Here is a 20,904-nt window from a genome sequence, read left to right on the forward strand (position 1 = left end):
ATCAATTAGATTTTTATTTACAAGTTATAGATAATTTACTACTAACTATTCAGTGGAAGTCGAAATGTGTGTGATGATGAAAGAAATAGTTTTGCAATGGGGCTAGAGTTTCCAAATTAAGTGTATAATATATCAATTAAAGCCTTGTTTGTCTAATTTCTAATTCAAACCACTTATCAATATGAGTTTTATTGGGCAAGTTATGGTCAATTTACTACTATTGTTCAGTGGAAATATAAATGTGCGTGACGATAAAATGAATGGTTTACCAAAGCTACATGGTTCAGCATCAAACATCGTTGATATTTGTAAAATAAATGAAATTAGTTTATATCTAACACCCTTTTCATATATATGTAGCAACATAAAAAGATATCAACAAAAAGGGATAGAACAATTATAATAAAACTACTACATATTTGTTTTCCTTTAAGGATAATAATGGTTCGACATATTATAAACGTTTACTAAAGCTACATGGTTCGGCCAACAACATCAGATGATATTTTGATACAAATAAAATTTGTTATATTCACCAACTCTGTTTTCGATAAATGTATGTAACATAAAAAAATTATCAACAAAAGAGATAGAACAAAACATTAAACTGCATATCTATTTGTTTTCCTTTGTCATCCCTAAAATTGAATTAGTTTTATGTGTGTATGATAAAATGAATGGTTCAACCGCAGCTCTATAGTTATCCAAATTCATCATATAATATATCAAATTAAAGCTCTATCTTTCTAATTTCCAAAGATTGAAGTCGCTCATCAATTGGAGTTTCATTGAGTAAGTTGTGGCAATTGTGTAATGCCCCACTTGAGGTACGTAGCTAATGTTTCTTCTTTTGCTCTTATTTGAGTTGTTTATTAGTATTATTGTTTGGTTGACCTTTGATTGTGATATGTTACACTTGCTTGAAATTGGTTGAAAATAGAAGAAGTTTAGTGTTCCAGGCTTCCCGGGGCAAGAGAATCTTGCCACCGATATGGTTGAAGCCCACGGGGAAGCTGCTGGACATTTCGCCACGGTGACAGAAGCTTCTTCGCCACGGCAACAGGCCGACCAAAATGTTTTTTAAGTTTTAGATATTTTCTTCCCTAAGGCATTTTGATCATTCTACCCCTAATTAGTAGGAAAAGTGGGGAGTAAATGTAAGGAAATTTCTTGGAGCATTTGTTAATATGGTGGTGTGTTATAATGAACAAAGGATATAGATGAATTCCCAAGGAAGAGTAAGGCCAAAATGGGAATGCTTGCATAAATTGCATTAAAAGAATTAAGTCATTGCAAACCCTTCATTCTTCTTCTCCATCGCCACTCTCCCTTCTTACTTCCTCTCAATTTCTCTTTCATTTGTTCAAGGATTTTTAGAGGGCTTTTGGAGTGTTTTGGGTAGAAAATCAATCAAGGCATCCTAAGTAAGATTCTGCTTTGGATGTGAAGCTTTGTGAGATTTTATGTATATTTGAATATTGAGGTCTTTTGGTTCATTTGTTTAAAAAATCAAGCAAACCAAAAGAAAGGAAGAGCTAATGAGATCTCTCCATAAAGGTAAGTAAATCCCAACCCAAGTTGAGATTTGAGAATTTTCTTGATTAGAGTTTTAATGCATATTATGTTGTTTATATACATGTTATATGCTATGTTATTGAGTTTTAAAGGAGATTATTATTGCTGTGGTTGTTCATATACTTCAATTGTGGAAGTGAGATATGGGTTGGAAATGTAGTTTAGATGGAATTGAAGATATTGAGAAATCCTTTTTAAAGTGCTATTTTTATGCAGGAATTATGGCTATGGGAGGGAGTTTTCTCCCATTTTGGATGGTTGAGAAAGATATAGAATATTGTTATAGTAGAGTTTTGTTATGCACTTGAGTTGTTTGATGAAATGCCTAATAGAGGTTTGAGTATGAGTAGTGAACCTTAATTCTTGCAATATTGCATGTTGCATTTCAAGTGCATTAGTGAGATGAACCACCCATAGGTATTAATTGTGCATTGAGAAGTGATTTAGAAAGAGTAGAAAACTTTGTGTATGCACTTGCTTAATGAGTAGAGAACTTTGTGAACCGAGCTACTCTAAGGGTAGAGTAAATGGAAAAGCATAAAATGGGTTGTGCTTTGTCTCATCACCCGACAGTTATTAGAAATTGGTTGATGCTTTGTGATCATCACCCGACAGTTATTAGAATGGGTTGATGCTTTGTGATCACATCCGACAGTTATTAGAAACGAGTTGATGCTTTTGTATTGTCACCCAAAGTCATGAGGAATGGGTAGGTGCTTTGTGTCTCCACCCGATAGTTACGAAAACCGGGTTGATGCTTTGTGATCATCACCCGACAGTTATTAGAAACGGTTGATGCTTTGTGATCGTCACCCGAAAGTCATGAGGAACGGGTAGGTGCTTTGTGGTCTCCCCCCGATAGTTACGAAAACTGGGTAGGTGCTCGTGATCCCCACTCGGTAGTCACTAAAGCGAGTTGGTGATGTGTGAACTCCACCGACAGTCATGAAGTGTGAGATGGTGCTGTGTGAATGCCATCCGGCCGTACCTCCGATAAATGACCATGACGTTTGTAGAAAACATAGAAAGAAAGTGTGAGGAAGAATTAAGAGAATACATACGGGGAAGACAGATAGAGGGTTTACTTACTGAGCATTTTTTTGTGCTCACCTTGTATTTTTTTTCCTTGTGGATGCAGGATCAGGTGATGATACAGTCGGAGGGGCGTCGGCAAGCGAGGAGCAATAGCTACACTGTTTCCCCTGTTTTTGTTTTTTTAAATGGCATTTTGTAATAATGCTCTTTGTGTATAAAAGACTATTACATATAATTAAAAAAAAAAAAAAGTTTTGGGCCCATTCTATTATTATTATGCTGCATTGTACTAGTTTACAGTAGTTGTTACAAATTGACTACTGATTATTCATGGAAATTGAGAAATAGGGAAAACCAAAATGTGTGTGATGATAAAAAGAATGGTTCGGAAGTGGGGCTACATTTATCCAATTAAGCGTATAATATATAAATGAAAGACCTATCTGTCTAGTTTATAAATATTCAAACATCATCGATTGGAGTTTTATTGACCAAGTTATGGTCATTTTATTACTGATTGTTCAGTGGAAACCTAAATGTGTAAGATATAAAAGGAATGGTTTACTAAAGCTACATGGTTTAGCATCAAACATCAGTTGATATTGTTAAATAAAGGAAATTAGTTATTCAGCAACAATCTCTTTTCATAATATGTGTATGTAACATAAAAAATATCACAAAAAGAGATAGAACAATTACAATTAAACTAAATATTATATTTTCTTTTCCTTTAAGGATAATAAAGGTTCGGCATATTAATAATGGTTTACTAAAGCTATATGGATCGGCAACAAACATTAGATGATATTTGTGATACAATAAAATTTGTTATATTCAGTAACAACCTGTTTTCGATAATATAATGTAACATAAAAAAATATCAACAAAAAGAGATAGAACATATAATTAAAACTGCATATCAATATTTGTTTCCTTTGTCATCACTAAATTGAATTAGTTTTATGTGTGTGTATATAAAATGAATGGTTCAGCCGCAGGTCTATAGTTTTCAAATTCATTGTAAAATATTAAAATTAAGTTCTATCTTTCTAGTTTCCAAAGATTAAAACCGCTTATCATTAGATTTTTATTGAGTAAGTTATGGCCAATTTACTACTAATTGTTCAGTGGAAATCGAGAAACATGAGAATCGAAATGTGTGTGATGATAAAGGAATGGTTTAAAAGTGGGGCACAGTTATCAAATTAAGTGTAAATAAACCAAATTAATCTTGTCTATCTAGTTCCTAATATTTAAACCTCTCATCAATGGGTTTTATTGAGCAAGTTATAGTCAATTTACTATGGATTGTTTAGTGGAAACCGAAATGTGTATAGTAATAAAAGATGGTTTTTCAGTGGGGCTACAGTTATCCAAATTAAGATTATAATTATCAAATAAATCCCTATCTATCTAGTTTCTAAAAATTCAAACCTCTTATCAATTGGAGTTTTATTAAGCAAGTTATAGTTCAATTTACTACTACTATTCAGTGGAAAATAAAATGTGTGATGATAAAAGGAATTATTTTCCAATGGGGCTACAATTATCCAAATTAAGCAATAATCATCATTTAATTGCTGTCTATTTAGTTTCTAAAGATGCAAACCTCTCATCAATTGGATTTTTATTGCAAGTTATGGTCAATTACTACTGACTTTTCAGTGGAAGCCGAAATGTGTGTGATTGAAAGGAATGGTTCGGCAGTGGGGCTACAGTTATTAAAATTAAGCGTATAATATATCAAATTAAAGCATTGACTGTCTAGTTTCTAAAGATTGAATCATTCTATCAATTGGATTTTTATTGAGCAAGTTACGGTCAATTTTTACTGTTATAATTACAGTAATATAAAATCCGGCACATGATTCAATTACTTAATGTACCGCATTCCATACATTCGGAACCGAAGTTAAATCTTATTTATATTAATTTAAATTTAATAATTTATCGGATAAGCATCTCAATTGTCATCCCTCTGAAATAAGATAGAGATTTTAATCAATGAAAAAATTCTATCTGAAAAAGAAAGCACTAAAATTCCCACTCACCTCACCGAATCTTGATCCACAAACATCCTTGTTCCCACAAAACACCCAAGTATCACACAAGCAAGGGCCATCATTGCCGGTGCACATGGCCTTACAAGCCTCACAACATTCTTTAGAACTATTAAACTTAAACTCAGACCCCCACTTCACAGCACTGCCCCAAAGCTCCAAATTCTCAATCCCTTGACAACACTCACCAAATTCACTACCTTTCACAGACGTTAAAGACTCGAGGTCCGCATTCAAAGAGGCGTCATTTGATTTGGTGATAAAAGAGAGGAATGTGTAGACTACAGCGCAGGAGATCAAGCCCCAGGAAAGGAGAATGAGAGAGGTGAAACGGGGGGCTTCAGGTTCGTTTGGTTTGCGACCCATTTAAGGTGGAATTGGTGTAAAGAGAAAAACCCAGATGGGGATTTGGATCTTTTGATGGGATGTTGACTGGTAATATACTGGATGGAAAGAATGTGAGGAAGAGTAATCATTGAAGACTATTGATGAAATATTATACAGATAGTTGACGGTTGGTGAGTGTCGTGAGTCAATGGCTATGGCAAGATGCTTCTTTCTCGTTATTTCTCTGAAGTTGACAGGAGGAGAGGAAACTAAACGAGGACGACGTCGTATTTTTGTTAATAGCATGCAGCCAAATTCATTTCTTGGTAATTGGAATTGAATTATGTCTTTGTTATTTTCTCGCTACCGAACACAAATATAAAAATAAATTAAAAAAATTAAAATTTACGTTATGCCTAAAAAATCAGGGTTGACATAGGCTCGCGTCAGCAAAGACCAATCAGAGTTCAAGAAGGTATTGTGTCGTCCAAGAACAAAAAGAGTAAGGTTGTCATCCGCTTGGCAAGTAAAGGCATGACGAGTGAGTGGCTAGGAGTCACCCACTTGTCAAAGTTCTGTGTGATTTAAGGATATCTTTCATGCAACCGACCAATGAGAAGCAGTGTAGGAACTGCACGGCACCTGCCCGCTGACAAACTCATAATCATTACCAAAAACCTCTTACTATAAATAGAGAGCTCCCCTCTATTTTTTGGGATTCTAGTCTTGATAACCAAAAAAAAAAAAACACTCTCTCTCCCTCTCTGTATTTATGCTCTCTTAGATCACTACATACGACCTGATTACACTCTTTCATAAATAAACAGACAGTGGACGTAGGATTCGCTTTGAGCATCTAAACCACTTTAAAAATCATCTCCCTTTTATTTGATTCATTTTTCAGTACACGTGTAATTTCTAAGTCCGCTTAGCACTTTGCACGTACGAATAGTTGGTGTCAAAATCCAGCATCAACAGTTTGGCACTAGAATGAGGGCTTGATTTAGTATCCGCTCTTCATCAGGAATCTCTGATCAATCGAATCTGTTCGCTAGCAAATGGCCTGTGGTTTCGAAACCGAGTGAGCTAGCCCCAACAACGAGGAAGTCCCCGGGTACAAGATGACACTTCTCTCAAAGTGCCCTTGATTCAGCATAATACCGCGGTGGACATTCCTTCGAGCACACGGTTCTACCCAGCTGTAATGGATTACTTGGAGAGGTTCAACAATACTCTCCAAACAGTTAATCGAAGGTTAGACCGTTTGGACCAGGTCTTACCACCCGAGTCCGACAAGGTGGTGCTACCACCAAAAAGGCCTGTAGGTCGGGTTAAAGCGTGGAAACGGGCGAAAGCCCATGCCATGCGCACTACAATGCGAAAAGGCAAAGGAAAGCAGGTGGCAGATAGTAGGCCGAATGGCTCTAAGGGACCAGCGAATACCAGTCGCGAAACAGGTAGAATACTTATGGCTTTGCGACTTGGCCACATGTTGCATCATGAACCGTCCCACGCCACATCTCATGGGAACCCCCACAAGAGTGTAAGGCAGGGAAACCCCCAACAACCACGAGTAGGTTCTGACCATTGCAGAGGCCAGGCTAATTCCCTCAACCTTTCATTGCCTTCACACGGCTCCAGTCAGCGTGTGTCAAGATATGTCGAAGCCTCTGGCTGAGGTAAGGAAGAGTTCGATTTGTGGTCTTTCCTCAACCGTAATCGTGAGGGTCGAACCCACATTGCAAAAAGTGATCCCTAGGTAGCTGCGTTACCTCAGATTGAGGAGTTACAGTAAGCTCTGGATCAGCTTAAAGCTCGGCAAAATGAGCGCGGGCAGGTCGCTGAGGCTTCTCCCTTTTCTCTGGCAGTATTAGTTTCCCCTCTCCTGTAGAGCTTTAGAAGGCCTGATATGCGAGCATTCGATGGGAATTTTGATCCCCAAGATCTCCTCTATGAGTTTAACGACCTCATGAAGCTTCACCAAGTTTCCAACTTGGTCAAATATCGCTGTTTTGCAGTGACCCTGACTGCCCACGCCAAACGCTGGTTTAGAACGCTTCCACCAGGATCTATTAACTCATTGCAATAGATGAGCTCATTATTCTTGAGACAATTCCAGGCGAATAGGAAGTTCTCAATGCCGTTGAGCTATCTAAGCAACATATGGCAGGAAAAGAATGAATCCCTCCAATCCTACATTGGCAGGTTCCACAGGGAGTTGCATAGGGTGGCTAATATACTTGAAAAATCTGTTCGGACTCTCATTATTGTGGGAGTTCGCCCGCAGACCGACCTGTGGAAAAAGCTACAATCCAAGGACGACATTTCCCTCACCTGCTTTCACGACCTTATGGAGAAGTACCTCCGAATAGAGAATTTTGTGGCTAATCTCAATCGCCACAACCCCTGTCCTTCGACCAGTGCTCCTAACCAGGGGGAGGCTAGTAGAAGAGTTGATTGCAGGTGGGCTAATGATGATCAGTGGAAAGGAAAGAAGCAGCGGTTTGAGCCCAAGAAATCCTATGTCTAGGTTCCTCATCGCAATCGCGATAAGAATCAATACACTTATCTGAACGCGTCAGTGTCAGCTATTCTAGACAAGTTAGAAGAGGTTAGCCTGCTCGGAGAGTTGCTACCCATGAACAATCCCTTTTCAGCAAGAAACATCAAGAAATATTACCGTTACCATCGAGATAATGGGCACCACACCGATGAGTGTTGGGCTCTCAAGCAAGTTGTTGAAGACCTCATTAAACAGGGGCATTTCAAGGAGTATGTTAATGATCCGACTCCCATTTGGCAGAAGGATTAAGAGGAACAGGGGAAGAAGCGTCGTGGTCGTAAGGGTCTTTACTGCATGGGGATCATTTTGGGAGGGGGAAAGGTACGCTCGGAAAGCTCATCATGACCCTGTGAGTGTGATGAGTACGGCATCGCGACCTGCTAAGATTCGCAGGGAATAAGAGATTACCTTCTCAGAGAAAGACGTGGTGCGATTGTATCATCTCTATGAAGATGCACTCGTCATCGCGCCTGAAATAGGTTGGTACGAAGTCCACAGAATGTTAGTGGACAATGGCATCGCTGTGAACATCCTATTTCAGCAAGCTTTTGAGAAAATGCAATTGGACGAGGCAGATGTAAGACCTACCTCTATCATTTTCAACGGTTTTACTGGAGATTATCTGATTCCGAAGGGAACAATTGCACTTCCTATCACTTTGGGTGAGACCAACGAAGTGACTAAGATGACAGAGTTCTTGGTAGTAAACTGTCTATCCGCTTTTAATGGCATTCTAGGATGAACTTTACTACGAAGCTTCAAGGCTGTCACCTCCATTTATCAAATGAAAATGAAGTTTCCCACTCCGATGGGGTGTGGGGAAATAAAAAGGTCTCAGAGCGAATCTCACGACTGCTATGTAAGGGCAATGCAGATGACATGCAAAGGGAAAAGGATGCTATTGGGCATTCCCGAGCAGGCAATGGCGATCAGCAAGATCAAGCCATAGCCAGGTCCAGCAGAAGATTGCATAGATCCTCGTGTTCAAGAGGAGCATTCCCACAGTGGGTCGATTGAGTCTCTGTCGAAGGTATCTGTTGATCAAAATGAGTTGACATGAGTATTGAGAATTTGGAGTAATCTCAGCCCACAGCTCGTTGCAGATTTAACGAGCTTTCTCAGACAGAATACCGATGTTTTTGCATGGACTCATGCTGATATGGTCGGGATCAGCCCGAACATAATATATCATGCACTTAACATCGACAGCATAATCAAGCCAATTCGCTGGAAGAGAAGAACCATGGACCCGGAGCGCTATGCTGCCCTTAAAGTTGAGATGGATAAGCTCTTCTTAAACGGGTTTATTCGGGAAGCTCATTGCCCGAGTTGGGTCGCCAATTCGATTTTGGTGAAGAAACCCAACAATAAGTGGCAAACTTGCATTGATTTCTCTGATCTCAACAAATCATATCTGAAGGATAGTTTCCGTTTGCCTAGGATCGATCAACTCATCGACGCCACCTCTGGGCACGAGCTGTTGAGCTTCATGGATGCCTACTAGGGGTATAATCAGATCCTAATGTATGAGCCTGATGAGGAACATACATTGTTCATCATAGATCAGGAGTTACACTGTTATAAAGACATGCCCTTCAGTCTGAAGAATGTTGGGGTAACCTACCAGCCGTTTGGTTAACCGCATGTTTTTCGAGCAGATCAGGAAATCAATAGAAGTCTATGTCGATGACATGCTGGTTAAGTCACATGTCGCTTCAGATCACATAACACATCTCGCTGAGATGTTCAATGTACTCTGAAGGTACAGAAGGAAGCTTAATCCTCTAAAGTGTTCTTTCGGAGTATCCTCAGGAAAATTCCTAGGGTATATGGTTAACCACCAGGGGATTAAAATCAACCTCGAAAAGATTCGAGCTCTCCTAGATATGACAAGTCCTGCAAATCGAAAGCAAGTTCAGAGCTTGAATGTGAAGATATCGGCTCTCAGTCGCTTCATATCGAGAGCAACAGATCGTTGCTTACTGTTCTTTAATATACTTAAGGCTAACAACAAGTTTGAATAGACTCCGGAATATGAGCGAGCCTTCCAAAGCATAAAAGAACATCTCAAAAAGCTGCCTCTTTTATCCAAGTCTTTTCCCAAGGAGATTTTATTTATCTACTTGTCTGTCTCCTAGTATGCGGTTAGCACAACTCTCATCCAGGAAGAGGGCAGAGTTCAGTGGCTAGTGTATTATACGAGCAAGTACCTTTTGGATTCCGAGACACGGTATCCAGGGATGGAATGATTAGCCTATGCCCTACTGATTGCTTCTAGGAAGCTACAACCTTATTTCCATGCCTATACTGTCTATGTTCTAACCAACTACCTACTCAGGCAAGTTCTTTAGAGGTCGGAGGCTTCGGGTAAGTTACTTAAATGTGCTATGGAATTAAGCCAATTCAATCTATATTACAGACCAAAGACAACAGTTAAAGGGCGTGATGTTGCTGATTTTATTTCAGAGTTCTCTTATCAGCCGGATCGAGAACCCAAACAGACAGCCAGCGAAGTTGTTCAGGAAATTGTTCAAAACTTATCGACTTGGAGCCTTTATGTTGATGGGTCTTCGAACAGAAGAAAAGTCGGAGCTGGTCTTCTCCTCTTTAGTCCCGAAGGGACTCGAATTCAGAGAATCCTCAGGCTCAGATTCAAAGCTATAAATAATGGGCCGAATATGAAACGCTACTTGCTAGTCTAAGATTAGTAAGAGAAATGGTGTCAAAAATAATCGACATCTATAGCGACTCCCAGCTAGTTGTTAACTAGAGCTTCTTGTTAATCCTAGGAGAATATCAAGCCAAAGAAGAGAATATGATCAGTTATTTGAGGAAAGCTAAGGTCGCCTCGAGCCTTTCAAGCACTATATGATCAGTCAAATTCTGAGAGACAGTAACTCTTTCACGAATGCCTTAGCAAAAATAGCCTCGTTGCTAGACTTCGATGTCCCGGATAGCATTCCAGTTTGGTACATCGAGATTCCCATCATCAGCTCGCCTGAGCAAGCCGTAGCTATGACCAAATCTACTTCCTGGATGACTCTAACTATTCAGTATCTCCGGGATAGGACTCTACCCAGTGATAAAACTGAGGCAAGAATCATGTGAACTAGAGCTACTTGTTAGCACTCCCTTTCTCTAATGTGTAACCGATGATGAAGCGACTACATCATGAGAGAAATACATGAGAGAATCTATGGTAATCACACTATCACATGATCTCTCGCCAATAAGATTATCCGTCAAGGGATATTATTGGCCCCTACTTCACAAGGACGCCTTCAACTTTGTGAAAAAGTGTGACAAGTGCCAGAGGTTCGCAAATGTTCCACGAGCCCCTTCACACTAGCTAACGACAATGACCAATCCCTGGCCATTTTCTATGTAGGGAATTGATCTTATCGGGCTCATGCCAACCGGTAAAGGTGGCGTCAAGTATGTAGTGGTCGCAGTGGATTATTTCACTATGTAGGTCGAAGCTAAGCCTCTGGCCACGATCACTACCAAAAAGCTCAAAGACTTCGTCTTCAAGAACATAATGTGCCATTACGGGATCCCTCATACACTCATCTCTGATAATGGGAAACAGTTCAACAATGAGGAATTCAAGCAGTTTTACGACGAGTTATGGATTCATAAAAAGTTTGCCTCAGTAGCAAGACTACAAGCCGATGGTCAGGTTGAAGCTGTCAACAAGACCATTAAGCACACATTGAAGGCCAAGCTTGGCACAGCCAAAGGCAATTGGGGTGATGACCTCCCAGAAGTCTTATGGGCATATAAGATAACTCCGAGAACCTCCATTTCAGAAACACCCTTCTCGTTAGCATATGGCTTTGAGGCAATGATCCCAATGGAAGTAGGAACTGGTTCACTTCGGAGGGAATTTTTTAATAAGGCAGACAATGAAGCACTCTTGCGTGTGAGTCTGGACTTGGTTGAAGAACATCGCGACAAAGCTCGGTTAAGGATAGCTTCCTACCAGCAGCGGGCAAAAAAATTCTTCGATTCCAAGGTTAGGAGAAGGGTCTTTCAGGTTGACGACCTAATTCTAAAAGAATTCCTTCTCGGTATGAGGGAACCGAGTGCAGAGGTATTGGGACCCAATTGGGAAGGTCCATACCGCATTGCAAAGGTAATACGGCCTGGGACGTATCACCTTAAAAGGCTCAATGGCTCCGAAGTGCCACGAGCTTGGAATGTTGAACATCTTCGCCCATATTATTAGTAATTCTTAACTCGCTTACAACTTTGATTATTTCTTTGAACTTGTAAAATTTTCCTTCTTGTAAGCATTATGAATAAGATTGTCCCATTTCTTCTTTGAGAAAAACTTCTGTCGTGATCTCAAGTCTTTTGTTAATAATTTTGTTCTTTGTAACATTTTGCAAGTTTAATGGTCAGATAAGTCATATTTGTCTTGTGAAGTGCTTAAATTATAAAAGTGCTATCGTAAGTGACCAAGAGTTCCTTTTATATATTAAAAAAGTATGTACAAGAAAGCGACAAAGAGTTACAAAAAGCTAAAAAAAAGTTGGGAGAACTATAAAGACAGAAAAAGGATAATCATTGGTCTTCATCTCCAGGCCCCCCGGGCGTGACCTCCCGATCCTCTAGATGATCGTTAGCCTCTGGATCGTCCACCCGATCTTGGGGAACATTTGGCTAATCATCTTCTAGAGGAGGTTCCTGTTCCTTTTACTACTCGGTCTCTTCAGCCTGAAGTATGGAAACAAGGATGGACTGGTATTCGTCCAGAGGTCGAAGATGTCCATCTCAGGGCTCCTCGGCCACAAGTTGAAGATGGCTTGTATTGCCCAGTGAGCAGTCATCCTCTCGAGCTCGAGGTTTTGTTGTTTCATCTGCTTGGTTAATGAAGCAACTCGCCCTTGAGACAGCTCGAGGTCCACCTCCGAGACAGCTCGAGGTCCGCCTCCGAGACAGCTCGAGGTCTGCCTCCATTGCCCTCTTCTACTTCTCAAAGTTCTCCTACAGCTAAGCCCGACTCTCCTTTGCTGCTTTCGCGATCGGTGCTCACCTTCAGCTTATTCTTTTTCTCGCTCAGCTCCTTGGTGAGTCTTGCCACCGTCCGCTGGAGCTTCTTGTTGTCCCCGTCCTTCTTCTCAAGTTCAACCTTCTAAAAGTCCGTAGCCCGGAGTGTAGAACCTCTCTCTGCCAGGTACTGATCCGCTTTGGTGTGAACTGCTTTAGCCTCTGTATCCGCGACCGCGAGGTCCTACTTCAGCTTGCCATTCTCCTACTTCAACTAGTGGAGATTGCCGACAGAGTCCATATTGATCTTCTATTAGGCCACGGTTAGGGCGAGCAGGGACTGCATGGGAAAAGAGACAAAAGTTAGTTTCTAGCAGGGTGTACATTATTAGCTGCAGGTGCTTTGGCAGTTGCCCTAAGGAATCCAGCATGGACGGGTTTGGCCCCGAGGGGCCAGGTATGTCCTTAACCCGTTGTTTGCCCGCTCTCTTTTGAGCAACCGTGGTCACTCCCGCTCCCTTGTGCAAGCTCCCTAAATTTACAAACACCATCATACTCGAAAAAGAAATATTTGGTGTCATAAGCCCTAACGTTGCTAGGGTAACCAAATATCCCTCCCTCGGTCGTAGATCGCTTCAAGAGATAGAAGGAATCCTTGTCCTTTCTTTTCTTCAAGTAGTAAACGCATGCGAGTTCTAACGCTGTTAGCTCACCGAACCCATGTTCGCGGCATATGATATACATAGCAATTGCTATCATATACGCATTGGATGTCATTTGGAATGGCGCGATCTCGAAGTGGTCGAGGATGATCTGATGAAGGGATGAAAAGGTATTGTCACCCCGCATTTGAAGATTGACTCTAAGATCGTAGCCATTCCCTCTAGGGGGTTTTGAACAATGTGTGACCTATGCTGGTAGATGTTTACATTGATTACAAACTAGTCTACCACCTTTTGAATCTTATCCGCAGTGGCTGCTGATAGCACCGCTTGTGTAGGACCCGTCGAGGTGCTTAAGGGTTGCGAGCTGGTTCCAACAACTATTCTCATCTCCAAAGCGTCTATTGCTCTAAAAGTTTGAAAAGGTGTGACACAAAGAGGCGACTCAATCTCCGTACGCAGTGTTTCATATGACGACTCGAAAGAGTAAGAAAAACCCTAATTTTCTTTCCTTAGCCCCTAAAAGCCCTAAACATCCTTGAGAATGAGTTCCCAAGGATTTGTGCCCTAGGTTTTCGATTTTTAAGAGTGTTCCTCTTTGAACACTGCCTAAGGGTGTGCATCATAAAAATTTACCAGTTGTTCAAACCCAACATTGCTGTGTAAAAATCGAGTTTCTAACAAGAATGAAAAGAAGAAAGGAAAGAGTATTCCTTACCTCTTGGTTGTTGGGGAAGAATGTTCTATCGTAGCGGCAAGTGTGCATCAACTGGAAGAATGATAAACTGGTTTTCTGAGTGCATAAAACTCTGTTTTTTCTCTCTAAAGATTTGAGTTATGTGAAAATCATGAAGTGGGGTTGGGTTTTTATAGGGAATGAGGCAACGCTTGGTTTCCTTTGCAAGCGATGTTTGGGTGGGATGCGTTCCTAGCTATTGGATGCGACCACGTGTTGCCAATCCTCGCGAAGAGTAACCTTCACGCTTCGTGAAGATCAATCGATGTTTCCCTCTATTGGAGAAACCAAACATTGGCGTGGTTATCTTCACCGCATCGAATACGCCCTCATCCTCATTTATTGCTTTAAAAGAGAATGTCGTTTCAGCATGACTTGCATTTAATGCTCATGGCTAACACTTATTGCACAAAGACACGTCTGTCAGATAAATCTTACTTTATTGAACAGGTCAGCTGTCAAGCGCAACGGATTACATCTAAAGAGGTCATTTGAATGAAACACTTTGCTCCATGTATTGAGCTCAAAACGAAGTGACCTCCGATTTTCGGCAAGAATTTTCTAAGTGCTTTCAGGTCGAGAGCAATAGGTAAAGTTCGAAGCATGTTAGTATAGTAGTAAGCAGGATCTGACCCCAGGTCACTGAACCTTCAGGGGATGATCATCTCAGGTCACTTGTGAAGTTCGCCAAGCCCACATCGCGACCTCCACTCATTTCGTTGGTCAGGTAAAATCACGAACTTCGTGTTATTTTAGCTGTACTCCGCTTGCAGCTCGCGCAAGTGATCCTCGGGATGAGCCATATCATAGCATAATCATGAAGTTCTCAAAGTTCAAGCCTTGAACCTTAAGAACAAGGGGGCTCCTGTTATGCCTAAAAAATCAGGGCTGACGTAGGCTCACGTTAGCAAGGACCAATCAGAGTTCAGGAAGGTATTGTGTTGTCCAAGCACTACCACGTCGTCCAAGGACATAAAGAGTAAGGCTATCATCTGCTTGGCAGGTAAAGGCCTGGCGAGTGAGTGGCTGGGAGTCACGCACTTGCCAAGGCCCTACGCGATTTAAAGATATCTTCCATGCAATCGGCCAATGAGAAGCAGGGTAGGAACTACACTGCACCTACCCGCTGACAAACCCATAATCATTACCAAAAACCTCTTACTATAAATAAAGAGCTCTCCTCTATTTTTCGAGATTCTAGTCCTGATAACAAAAAAAAAAAAAAAACACTCTCTCTCCCTCTCTATATTTCTGCTCTTTTAGATCGCTACATACAACCTAATTGTACTCTTTCATAAATAAACAGACAGTGGATGTAGGATTCATTTTGAGCATCCGAACTACTTTAAAAATCGTCTCCCTTTTATTTGATTCATTTTTCAATTCACGTGTAATTTCTAAGTCCACTTAGCACTTTGCACGTGTGAATAGTTGGTGTTAAAATTTAGCCTCAACAATTTATGATAATGTTATAAACATTTCTTATGTAGTTCATTAATTATCAAATCTCCTCCTTGTAATATAAATTAGGTGAAACTTATAATTTAGGTTTTGAATTTCTTTAAATTAAATAATAGTTTAGAAATTCTAGTTCTTTTTTTATTTAATTTACTGGTAAAAGTTATTTCGTTTTACAACTAAACTAAATAATTAATGTCTTTGGTGTCTTTCCACTATATGCAACATTTTAGTAATTAAATCATTAAATTAAGACTCTATTATTAGTTTATTTTTTATACCTACACAGACAGACAGAGTGGTTTAATTAATTGATTGATGAAATTATTGTAGTCTGCCCTAATTGTTCGTTGAAATTAAAGATATCGCACATCTAGAAGATTTTAAGTGAAATTACTAAAAAGGATATATATAGTTTAAGAATCTAACTCTCCTAAAACAATATTCTTAACTGAGTAAATGTGGCATTAAATGGTATTTTCCTCCTTTTTTATCCTCTTTTTAGCCTAGACATGGGGCTCACAACGTGCACGCAGGTATATTTATTCAATGTTTTTGAAATAAATAATAAACAAATTTATTTTAACAAAATAAACTAATTAGATTAAGACATAATAATTGTTAAATTATACCAATTTTAAAGTAAATATAAATTTTATATATATACAAAGTTGTGTTAAGATAAAATTAATAATTGTACATGTATAATTATTAATATCAATTATAGGTAGATGTCATTAAATCATTTATCCAACTTGAGAAGATCACCTGAATATTATATGATCTAATTATATTTTTAGGATCATTACCTTGTACTATTGATATTATTTTTGCAACATGTCTTTGATCAGGGGCGGATCCAGCACTGGCACATCCTTAATTTAAAAAAAAAAAAAAATACTAATATGTACAATTTCTAAATTTTGGCCCACCCTAACAGAAATATTAATAGACAAAAATATTAATGTGCAATTAATTTTTATTTTGACCCACCCTAACAGAAATTTATGGATCCGCTACTATCTTTGATAGTCGATGTCAGTATTTTGTAGTAAATCGTGTATGATATTTAAGATCACCTGAATATTATCATGATCAGCTATTTAAACTTAAAATTTATACTGACCTTCCACAATTTTTGTAACTTATATTCATTTTCAAGTTGCGTTGCGCAAATATGTTTATTATATCTTTTTTTACATTATTATTAGTTTTTTTTGTGTTTTAAATATATATTTTTATATTGAAGTTCATTTTATATTGAATTGATAATTAAAAAATCAATAAATAAAATATCCACAAATTGAATTCAAAGTCTATATCATCATGGTTCTTCTCAAATATGTCACCATTTGAAATCCGCAACCAAAGTTTACAACTTTGTCAAGAAAAGCAAAAAAATTTGCAGGGTATTATTAATAAGTTTATAAATCAATCAGAGAAAGAGAAACATTGTTGAAAAATGTGAACTTTTAAGCAAGAGACTTGCAGAGCTAGAGGAAAAAACTGATTTTGATTGTTGAAAAGAGAAAATGAATTATTATTATTATTATTATTATTATTTTAGAAATTAAAAAAAAAATTAAGAATGTTGAGAAGATAACTTACATAGAAAGCAACAACAACTCCAACAGTATAATCTGAAGGCAACTTAATTGAAGTATTGAAGAAGCCATAAAGATAAAAGTCATGTGATACAAATCTATTTGCTACAATTAGAATTGACCACCACCTATAGTAAAAAAAGCATTTGATGATAGCCTTTTAAAGAAAGACAATAATTGTAAAACCCACAAATCAAATAATAAAATCAATCCAAAAATCAACAAAAAGAGATAGAACAAATACAATTAAACCTACATATCAATATTTGTTTTCCTTTGTTATCACTAAAATTGAATTTGTTTTAAGTGTGTAATAATAAAATGAATTTATTTTATGTTAATTCATTGTATAGTATATCAATTAAATTCCTATCTCTCTAGTTTCCAAAGATTCAAACCGCTCATCAATTAGATTTTTATTGAGCAAGTTATGGCTAATTTACTACCGACTATTTAATGGAAATCGAGAAACAGGAGAAACTAAAATGCGTGTGATAATAAAATGAATGGTTCGATAGTGGGGCTACAATTATCCAAAATAAGTGTATAATATATCAAATTAAAGTCCTGTCTATCTAGTTTCTAAATATTTGAACCTCTCATCAGTTGGATTTTTATTGAGCAAGTTATGGTCAATTTACTACTGACTGTTGAGTGGAAACCAAAATGTGTGTGATGATAAAATGAATGGTTTGGCAGTGGGGATACAATTGTTCAAATTAAGTGTATAATATATCAACTTAAAGCCCAATCTATCTAGTTTCTAAATATTTAAACCTCTCATCAATTAGATTTTTAATGAGCAAGTTATGGATAATTTACTACTAACTATTCAGTGGAAGTCGAAATATGTGTGATGATGAAAAGAATGGTTTGGCAGTGGGGCTAGAGTTATCCAAATTAAGTGTATAATATATCAAATTAAAGCCCTATTTGTCTAATTTCTAAAGATTCAAACCACTTATCAATAGGATTTTTATTGAGCAAGTTATGGTCAATTTACTACTGATTGTTCAGTGGAAACTTAAATGTGTGTGATGATAAAATGAATGGTTTACTAAAGCTATATGGTTCAGCATCAAACATTAGTTGATATTTGTTAAATAAATGAAATTAGTTTTATTCAGCAACAACCTCTTTTCATGATATATGTATGTAACATAAAAAGATATCAACAAAAAGAGATAAAACAATTATAATTAAAACTACATATCAATATTTGTTTTCCTTTAACGATAATAATAACGGTTCGGCATATTATAAACGGTTTACTAAAGCTACATGGTTCGGCAACAAACATCAAATGATATTTGTGATACAAATAAAATTTTTATATTCAGCAACAACCTGTTTTCGATAAATATATGTAACATAAAAAAATATCAACAAAAAGAGATAGAACAAATACAATTAAAACTGCATATCAATATTTGTTTTCCTTTGTCATCACTAAAATTGAATTGGTTTTATCTGTGTGATGATAAAATGAATGGTTCAGCTGCAGATCTATAGTTATCCAAATTCATCGTATAACATATCAAATTAAAGCTCTATCTTTCTAGTTTCCAAAGATTGAAACCGCTCATCAATTGGAGTTATTGAGTAAGTTGTGGCCAATTTACTACTGATTGTTCAGTGGAAATTGAGAAACAGCGGAAACCAAAATGTGTGTGATGATAAAAAAGAATGGTTCGGAAGTGGGGCTGCATTTATCCAAATTAAGCGTATAATATATAAACTGAAAGACTAATTTGTCTAGTTTCTAAATATTCAAATGTCTCATCAATTGGAGTTTTACTGACCATGTTATGGTCAATTTACTACTGATTGTTCAGTAGAAACCTAAATGTGTGTGATGATAAAATGAATGGTTTACTAAAGCTACATGGTTCAGCATCAAACATCAATTGATATTTGTTAAATAAATGAAATTAGTTTTATTCAGCAACAACCTCTTTTCATAATATATGTATGTAATGAAAGAAACAACATGAAGAGGTGGCGGAAATGTAGATTGAAAACATGAAAGATTGGATTAATAGGACTCAAAAATTTCAAACAAAGTTTGAGAAGCATTATACCTTCTCCTTTGCTTAAGGTTGATGAAGCCAAGACTCAAAGAGATGAGTCCTCCACACTTTAACACCAACTTGAGAGAGTAAGAGAGTGGTCGAACCCTAAGAGAGAGATATTGATTTCCTTTTGAGTGAATGAATGACCTAAAATGCAACCATTTGCATTTATACATACATGGGTCATTTTGCAATTAGTTATTTTTCACTCTATGCCCCAATAAAATCTTATTTTAAAAGGAGCCCAAGTATTTATTATTTTACTCTTTGAATAATCAATATTATTCAAAGGCCCATGTAAATTAAACTAGTTTACATTAACAACCCATAAGTTTACCCTTTTGCCCTTTAACTATTAAAAGGTTATTTTCGTTAAACTCATTTATCTTAACGCTTTAAGATATAATAATTAAATACAATTAATTATTGCTTGACCATTTTAACCCTTAAAATGTCACAAACAATTTTCTATGTAACTATTACCATAGAAATCTCGTCATTACCGTCCGAAGGTGCTAGCCCTCTTCGGATAATCATTTCTCTCTCTTATCCTTCTCTAACTTCTCAAGGCTATTGGTGTGATCATGTAGATCCACCGTGGATTAGCCGTGAGCTGGTTCTGGATGAATCTGGAAACCTGTTTAGAGGGCCAACGACTATGGTAAACATCTAGCAATGTGTCATAGTCCCTAAACCACGATAAAGAAATACTTCATCGAACCCATTTCAGATCATATGTACCATGCAGGTAAAGTCCCTCCATTGATATATCCTGATCGAGCACGGATTCATGGAACGTCAAAATCCTAAACTCAATCTTCTACCGAATCGTCAATCAATATGTTCGGAACTCGTCATCACGAACTTGCTTTCATATGACTAATAATAGACTCTGGCCAGAGATTCTGATTTCTAACATTTATCGACGTTCGACCAGGAACTCGAATCCGGATGGAGTCGGCGGTACTCCTGATCCTATATTTTTGAGTCAATGGATCCCTTCTTGACCATTGTTCGTTTCCTCATATGAACAACGCATGACCAAATAGGCTTTATCATACGAAACATGACTAGTCTCATACTTATACACCCTATGAACCATACGCATCCGTATCAGATCCGACCACAATGTCTCGGGTCAAAGGACTACATCGTGCACTAATATAACCAAACGATAAATCATTGACTACATGCTGTTCCAAGTGATTTGTCGTTATTCGGTCATGTTCGAAAAACAATTCACCAACCGCTAATCCATACTAATGCCCCAGTGACATGACTATCATGGTCATCTATACTTATATCAACTCATGATATCCTTCGGAAGCATCCAGTATACCAACTATGCAATATAATTTCCCAAATTATATTGCTTCCGTAAGGAACCTTTTTGATAATTCATTTACTGATTAAATGAACCATATGGACAATTCATATACATACTTTATTTTAAATACATGACTGAATAAAGGAAGCAACTTATATATATATGAATTGAAGAACTCTTTCTTCCATTATTTATGATATATTGATACAAGACAAAACGCTCTGAAACCGACAACACGAATGGTTTCTAGGGCATACACTAATACATTCTAACAAACTCCCACTTGCGCTAAAGTCATTCGATGTTGTATCTCATACCTATCTTCTCAAGATGATGGTCCAATTGCTTTAGTGTCATTGCCTTAGTCAGTGGATCAACTATATTTTCTGCTGAAGGTGTATTCAGAATTATAATTTTTTCAGCTCCAACGAATTCTCTCAAAATGTGATACTTGCGCTGAATGTGTTTGGATTTTTGGTGTGCCTTTGGTTCC

The 20,904-nt window shown here is 37.8% G+C and overlaps 1 protein-coding gene across 1 annotated transcript; it reads right to left on the reverse strand.

Moving 5' to 3' along the window:
- Positions 1-4,573: 4,573 nt before the first annotated feature.
- LOC116133019 lies at positions 4,574-5,036 on the reverse strand. The gene is made up of 2 exons (XM_031418693.1): positions 4,662-5,036; positions 4,574-4,588 (listed from the first exon to the last, which is right to left on the reverse strand). The coding sequence occupies exons 1-2, from the start codon at positions 5,034-5,036 to the stop codon at positions 4,574-4,576; spliced, it is 390 nt and encodes a 129-aa protein (XP_031274553.1).
- Positions 5,037-20,904: the final 15,868 nt, after the last annotated feature.

The sequence above is a fragment of the Pistacia vera genome, unplaced genomic scaffold (genome assembly GCF_008641045.1).
Source record: "Pistacia vera cultivar Batoury unplaced genomic scaffold, PisVer_v2 Contig265, whole genome shotgun sequence".
Classification (NCBI taxonomy): domain Eukaryota; kingdom Viridiplantae; phylum Streptophyta; class Magnoliopsida; order Sapindales; family Anacardiaceae; genus Pistacia; species Pistacia vera.

Bases quoted from the DNA above. Each gene is read 5' to 3' on its own strand.
- LOC116133019 (XM_031418693.1), bottom strand. From the start codon at position 5,036: ATGGGTCGCAAACCAAACGAACCTGAAGCCCCCCGTTTCACCTCTCTC.